Genomic DNA, 7500 nt, shown 5'->3' with positions numbered 1-7500 from the left:
ACAGAGAGAGAGAAACAGACAGACAGAGACAGACAGACAGAGAGAGAGAGAGTAAAGGATCTTTATTCAGGTCATGAGTGGTTCAACTTTCTCAGTGCAGCAGCTATTAGAAGCCAAAACTGAGCCTCTACCATGTCATCTGGGCTGTGTGTGTGTGTGGGTGTGGGTGTGGGTGTGTATACCATCTCACCCGGATCTTTGTGGTCTTCTCAGAAGTAGGAGATCCAGCAGTGCCAGGGGAGTTGGTCCGGACAGAAACGGGCTAAAGGGAGTGTGTGTGTTCGTTACACTCTCCCAACCCTTCGAAATATTCTGTGATCCTGTGATATTGTGTAGTCTGTGATGACACACACACACACACACACACACACTCACACTTGTGTGTCCTAGATTTGTATTAATGCAGAGCAGAAGCAGCTATTTTCAGCATTTCCCCTTCCATCCCTCTATCTCTTCACCCTTTCATTTCCTCACTGTGTTTAGCTAGATCAGGACCAGACCTCCGCTCTTTCTCCTAGGAGCTCCACTCTTTCTCCCAGGAGCTCAGTTCTTTCTCCCGGACCTCCGCTCTTTCTCCCAGGAGCAAAACTCTTTCTCCCAGGAGCACAGCTCTTTCTCCCAGGAGCTCCACTCTTTCTCCCAGGAGCTCAGTTCTTTCTCCCGGACCTCCGCTCTTTCTCCCAGGAGCTCAGCTCTTTCTCCCGGACCTCCGCTCTTTCTCCCAGGAGCAAAACTCTTTCTCCCAGGAGCACAGCTCTTTCTCCCAGGAGCTCCACTCTTTCTCCCAGGAGCTCATTTCTTTCTCCCGGACCTCAGCTCTTTCTCCCAGGAGCTCAGCTCTTTCTCCCAGGAGCTCAGCTCTTTCTCCCAGACCTCCGCTCTTTCTCCCAGGAGCAAAACTCTTTCTCCCAGGAGCACAGCTCTTTCTCCAGGACCTCCGCTCTTTCTTCCAGGAGCTCAGCTCTTTCTCTTGGACCTCCGATCTTTCTCCCAGGAGCTCAGCTCATTCTCTTGGACCTCTGCTTTTTCTTCCAGGAGCAGTTGGTTGGTCCCATTCATTCCACTGCCGAAAAACGAACAAATAAACAGAGTGCCCACGCTTCTGTGTTTGTGTTGGTGTTATGAACCTTTAGTACAGTAAACTGTCTAAGTATCAGTCAATACAAAGACCACATCCATTCACATCTCTCTCTCTCTCTCTCTCTCTCGTTCTCTCTCATTCTCTGTTTCTGTTTTATCTTTTTCTCTCTAAGGCTTCTCCATCCTGCAGGCGATTATGGAGGCTGCTGTAGTGAATTCCTGGCATGTGACAGCACGCTCCGTCGGGAACATCGCTGATTCGCTGGAATTCCGCCGTATCATTGAGGAAATGGACCGCCGACAGGAGAAACGCTTCCTAATTGACTGTGAGGTGGAACGCACTAATGCTATACTGGAACAGGTGTGGAGACGCGCGCGTGCGCGCACACACACACACAGACAGACAGATGGCATAGATGGCTTGGTTGGTTCCTGACACTGAAACTGTTGGTGCTTTTCCTGTGTTGAACGGGAGTTGAGACAAACGATTTAGTCACTCTTCTGAAACAGACCAGCCGAGAACAAACGATTCAGTACCCTCTCTAAACCAGACCAGCCAAGAACAAATGATTCAGTCCCCTCTCTAAACCAGCCCAGCCGAGAACAAATGATTCAGTCCCCTCTCTAAACCAGACCAGCCAAGAACAAACGATTCAGTGCCCTCTCTGAACCAGACCAGCTGATAACAAACGATTCAGTACCCTCTCTAAACCAGACCAGCCGAGAACAAATTATTCAGTCCCCTCTCTAAACCAGACCAGCTGATAACAAACGATTCAGTACCCTCTCTAAACCAGACCAGCCGAGAACAAAGGATTCAGTACCCTCTCTAAACCAGACCAGCCGAGAACAAACGATTCAGTACCCTCTCTAAACCAGACCAGCCAAGAACAAACGATTCAGTGCCCTCTCTGAACCAGACCAGCTGATAACAAACGATTCAGTACCCTCTCTAAACCAGACCAGCCGAGAACAAATGATTCAGTCCCCTCTCTAAACCAGACCAGCCAAGAACAAACGATTCAGTGCCCTCTCTGAACCAGACCAGCTGATAACAAACGATTCAGTACCCTCTCTAAACCAGACCAGCCGAGAACAAATTATTCAGTCCCCTCTCTAAACCAGACCAGCTGATAACAAACGATTCAGTACCCTCTCTAAACCAGACCAGCCGAGAACAAATGATTCAGTACCCTCTCTAAACCAGACCAGCCGAGAACAAACGATTCAGTACCCTCTCTAAACCAGACCAGCCAAGATCAAACGATTCAGTGCCCTCTCTGAACCAGACCAGCTGATAACAAACGATTCAGTACCCTCTCTAAACCAGACCAGCCGAGAACAAATGATTCAGTCCCCTCTCTAAACCAGACCAGCCGAGAACAAATGATTCAGTCCCCTCTCTAAACCAGACCAGCCAAGAACAAACGATTCAGTGCCCTCTCTGAACCAGACCAGCTGATAACAAACGATTCAGTACCCTCTCTAAACCAGACCAGCCGAGAACAAATGATTCAGTCCCCTCTCTAAACCAGACCAGCTGATAACAAACGATTCAGTACCCTCTCTAAACCAGACCAGCCGAGAACAAATGATTCAGTACCCTCTCTAAACCAGACCAGCCGAGAACAAACGATTCAGTACCCTCTCTAAACCAGACCAGCCAAGATCAAACGATTCAGTGCCCTCTCTGAACCAGACCAGCTGATAACAAACGATTCAGTACCCTCTCTAAACCAGACCAGCCAAGAACAAATGATTCAGTCCCCTCTCTAAACCAGACCAGCCGAGAACAAATGATTCAGTCCCCTCTCTAAACCAGACCAGCCAAGAACAAATGATTCAGTGCCCTCTCTGAACCAGACCAGCTGATAACAAACGATTCAGTACCCTCTCTAAACCAGACCAACCGAGAACAAATGATTCAGTCCCCTCTCTAAACCAGACCAGCTGATAACAAACGATTCAGTACCCTCTCTAAACCAGACCAGCCGAGAACAAATGATTCAGTGCCCTCTCTGAACCAGACCAGCTAATAACAAACGATTCAGTACCCTCTCTAAACCAGACCAGCCGAGAACAAATTATTCAGTCCCCTCTCTAAACCAGACCAGCCAAGAACAAATGATTCAGTCCCCTCTCTGAACCAGACCAGCCGAGAACAAACGATTCAGTCCCCTCTCTAAACCAGACCAGCTGAGAACAAACGATTCAGTCCCCTCTCTGAACCAGACCAGCCGAGAACAAATGATTCAGTCCCTTTTCTGAACCCGACAAGCTGAGAACATTCAGCCCTTCCACAAATCCCAGCAACAGCTGGAGCTGAATTAGAGCTGATCTCAGGACCCCGTGCTGTATGTCCAACCCCTACACCAGGGACGGTGATTGGTTAACTAGTGGGAGTGGCTTTTTTTTTAGCTGATCTGGGCCTCTGGAGTCTCAGGGCCCTCTAATGCTGCGCTACTCCTGCTGTGAGTTTTAAATTGAATATATTCATTTATTTATCATTCATTTATTATTTAGTATGTCTGCCACTGAATTTGTATGTTGGAGGAACCAGAGACGCAGAGAGATGGTGCTGTGTGATCATGTGGATAAATTCTCAAACACCATCATGTGCATGCACACGCGTACACACACATGTACACACACACGTGTACACACACACGTACACACACAGATACACACTAATACACAGATTTTCTATTTTTCTTGCAACAGAGGCACAGAAATCTAAAAATACTCCTTCTGCTCCTCTCACAGCCTGCTCTAGCAACACACACACACACACACTTTTTTCTGTGTGTGTTATTCTGTTATGGGGGTGTGTGTGTTGGAGGGGGACTCTTTTAACCATAATAGGTATTGTGACATTAGTGAAAGCAGTGTGTGTGTGTGTGTGTGTGTGTGAGTGTGTGTGTGTGTGTGAGTGTGTGTGTGTAAGTGTGTGTGTGTGTATTTGTGTGAGTGTGTATTTGTGTGAGTGTGTGTGTGCGTGTGTGTGTGTGCGTGTGTGTGAGTGTGTGTATTTGTGTGTGTGTGCATGAGTGTGTGTGTGCGTGAGTGTGTGTGTGTGTGTGTGTGTGTGTGTGAGTGTGTGTGTGCGTGAGTGTGTGTGTGTATTTGTGTGCGCGAGTGTGTGTGTGTGTGTGTGTGTGTGTGTGCATGAGTGTGTGCGTGAATGTGTGTGTATTTGTGTGTGTGCGTGTGTGTGTGTGTGTGAGTGTGTGTATTTGTGTGTGTGAGTGTGCGTGTGTGTGTGTGTGTGTGTGTGTGTGTGTGTGTGTATTTGTGTGTGAGTGTGTGAGTGAGTGTGTGCGTGTGTGTGTGTAAAAGCATGTTTTCTCTCCACAGGTTGTGACCTCAGGGAAGAACAGTCGTGGGTATCACTATATGCTGGCTAATCTGGTGAGATTACCACACACACACACACACACACACACATATTCGTAAAACTCTGCCATGTGTGTAAGCGTGACCTTTGCCCTGTAGGGATTCTCTAATATAAGTGTGGATAAGGTCTTCTTGGGTGGAGCCAACGTAACAGGCTTTCACATCATCAGCCCAGACAACCCTGTCGTCCAGAACTTTCTCCAGCGCTGGGAGCGTCTGGACGAGAGAGAGTTCCCAGAGGCCAAGAGCATCCCCCTGAAGGTTTCTCTCTCTCTCTCTCTCTCTCTGTCTTTTCTCTCTCTTTGTCTCTCTCTCTGTTTTTTTACAACTATTGTGTGTGTGTGTGTGGTGTCAGTACACCTCGGCTCTGACCTACGACGGCATCCTGGTGATGGCGGAGGCGTTCCGTTACCTCCGGCGCCACCGGGTGGACATTTCGCGGCGCGGTAGTGCAGGCGACTGCCTGGCGAACCCAGCCGTGCCCTGGAGTCAGGGCCTCGACATCGAGAGGGCTCTCAAAATGGTAGGGAAGGGTCCTCAGCGCGGCTTAGGGCAGCTATGTGCCTGTCTGGAAATGGCACTTGCTGCATATTCCTTGTGTTTGTCATTGTAGAAAGTGTTTCTTTCTCTTTTTTGATCTGTTTTTGAGGTCTGGGTGATATTCAGTCATATTCATCACGTTCAAGTTTTATTGTAACTAAGAGCATTATGTATTTATTCAGAGAAATGTCATATCGAGTGAGTGTTATATTAATTGAGGGAGTTAATTGATTATTAATTGAGTATGTGTGTTATGGTATATGGGTGTGAAAGTGAGTGAGTATGGTTATGGTGTGATATACTGAACAAGTGAGTCAGTGAGCTGCTGTTACAGTGAGTGTGTGTTACAGTGATGGAGTATTGATGCTATGCTGAGTGATTGAGTGTTACAGTAAGTGTTACAGTGATTGAGTATTGATGCTATGCTGAGTGATTGAGTGTTACAGTAAGTGTTACAGTGATTGAGTATTGCAGTGAGTGATTCTGAGCATTGTTGGGTGTTTTTTGTTGGTGCGGGGGCATTATAGTTAGGGTCATTGTCCTGTGGGTGGTAGCGTTGTGCCAACATGCTGCCACAGCTGTGGTCATCGTGGTTGTGGTTTTGTAGGTGCAGGTGCAGGGCATGACTGGAAATATCCAGTTTGACTCGTATGGGCGGCGTTCCAACTACACCGTCGACATTTACGAGATGAGATCTGCAGGTGCAAGAAAGGTTAGTGGGAAAAATACAGAACCAGCTGAAGCTGAAATACAGAACCAGCTGAAGCTGAAATACAGAACCAGCTGAAGCTGATGCATTTCAAGCAAAATGTAATGTATTGTCATTACATTTTAATGTAATTCCCTTTTATGAATTTAAAGTTCTTATTTTCTTATTTGACATGTACTTATCATGAATATAATAAACTATTTCTTTTATTTTCTTTAGTAACGTATGTATATAATGTATGTAACGTTCAATTCTTTCATAAACTACATTACCCATACTCCTTCACTCTGCTGCCCTGCTCAGCAGCATGTAATACTAATGTATTCTTTATTCATTCTTAGCACACTTGTTTTTTGTGTGTGTCTGTGTGTGTTGCAGATTGGATACTGGAATGAATTTGAGAAATTTGTTTATGTACTGGACCTTCAGGTTTCCAACAAATCATCTTCAGCGGAGAACCAAACAATTGTGGTCACCACTATCATGGTACACTTACCCAAGCTTTACAAGTCTCTGGTACACTCTGTCCCAGGGTAGAGGTGTGTAGGTCTGTGTCTCTGGTACACTATGTCCCAGGGTGGAGGTGTGTAGGTCTGTGTCTCTGGTACACTCGGTCCCAGGGTAGAGGTGTGTAGGTCTGTGTCTCTGGTACACTCGGTCCCAGGGTAGAGGTGTGTAGGTCTGTGTCTCTGGTACACTCGGTCCCAGGGTGGAGGTGTGTAGGTCTGTGTCTGTGGTACACTCGGTCCCAGGGTGGAGGTGTGTAGGTCTGTGTTTGTGGTACACTCGGTCCCAGGGTAGAGGTGTGTAGGTCTGTGTTTGTGGTACACTCGGTCCCAGGATGGAGGTGTGTAGGTCTGTGTTTGTGGTACACTCGGTCCCAGGGTGGAGGTGTGTAGGTCTGTGTTTGTGGTACACTCGGTCCCAGGGTGGAGGTGTGTAGGTCTGTGTCTGTGGTACACTCGGTCCCAGGGTGGAGGTGTGTAGGTCTGTGTTTGTGGTACACTCGGTCCCAGGACGGAGGTGTGTAGGTCTGTGTCTGTGGTACACTCGGTCCCAGGGTGGAGGTGTGTAGGTCTGTGTTTGTGGTACACTCGGTCCCAGGGTAGAGGTGTGTAGGTCTGTGTCTGTGGTACACTCGGTCCCAGGGTGGAGGTGTGTAGGTCTGTGTCTCTGGTACACTCGGTCCCAGGGTGGAGGTGTATATGTCTGTGTCTCTGGTACCCTCTGTCCCAGGGTGGAGGTGTGTAGGTCTGTGTCTCTGGTACACTCGGTCCCAGGGTGGAGGTGTGTAGGTCTGTGTCTGTGGTACACTCGGTCCCAGGGTGGAGGTGTGTAGGTCTGTGTCTGTGGTACACTCGGTCTCAGGGTGGAGGTGTGTAGGTCTGTGTCTGTGGTACACTCGGTCCCAGGGTGGAGGTGTGTAGGTCTGTGTCTCTGGTACCCTCTGTCCCAGGGTGGAGGTGTGTAGGTCTGTGTCTCTGGTACACTCGGTCCCAGGGTGGAGGCGTGTAGGTCTGTGTCTGTGGTACACTCGGTCCCAGGGTGGAGGCGTGTAGGTCTGTGTCTGTGGTACACTCGGTCTCAGGGTGGAGGTGTGGAGGTCTGTGTCTGTGGTACACTCGGTCCCAGGGTGGAGGTGTGTAGGTCTGTGTCTCTGGTACACTCGGTCCCAGGGTGGAGGTGTGTAGGTGTGAGTTCCTCTCTTAGCTACTCTCCACCTACTTCCTACATGCTAAACCATGCACCAGCCTCCATGATCTGTGTAGGTGCCAAAG

General features: G+C 48.4%; 1 protein-coding gene across 4 annotated transcripts in view; it reads left to right on the top strand.

Annotated features, from left to right (window-relative positions):
• Positions 1-7500, top strand: part of gria3a (glutamate receptor, ionotropic, AMPA 3a) — a 55544-nt gene that overhangs the window by 27685 nt on the left and 20359 nt on the right. For all 4 annotated transcript variants that reach the window (XM_035527660.1, XM_035527661.1, XM_035527659.1 and 1 more), the window contains exons 4-9: positions 1254-1441; positions 4435-4488; positions 4573-4734; positions 4829-4996; positions 5621-5725; positions 6101-6208. In XM_035527660.1, coding sequence (XP_035383553.1) covers positions 1254-1441; positions 4435-4488; positions 4573-4734; positions 4829-4996; positions 5621-5725; positions 6101-6208 — 785 coding nt within the window. The remainder of the gene's footprint in view (positions 1-1253; positions 1442-4434; positions 4489-4572; positions 4735-4828; positions 4997-5620; positions 5726-6100; positions 6209-7500) is intronic.

This window comes from Electrophorus electricus, chromosome 6 (assembly GCF_013358815.1).
Source record: "Electrophorus electricus isolate fEleEle1 chromosome 6, fEleEle1.pri, whole genome shotgun sequence".
Taxonomy (NCBI): domain Eukaryota; kingdom Metazoa; phylum Chordata; class Actinopteri; order Gymnotiformes; family Gymnotidae; genus Electrophorus; species Electrophorus electricus.
Note: the sequence above shows the minus strand (reverse complement) of the source record. Positions and strands in the feature narration are given on the sequence as shown.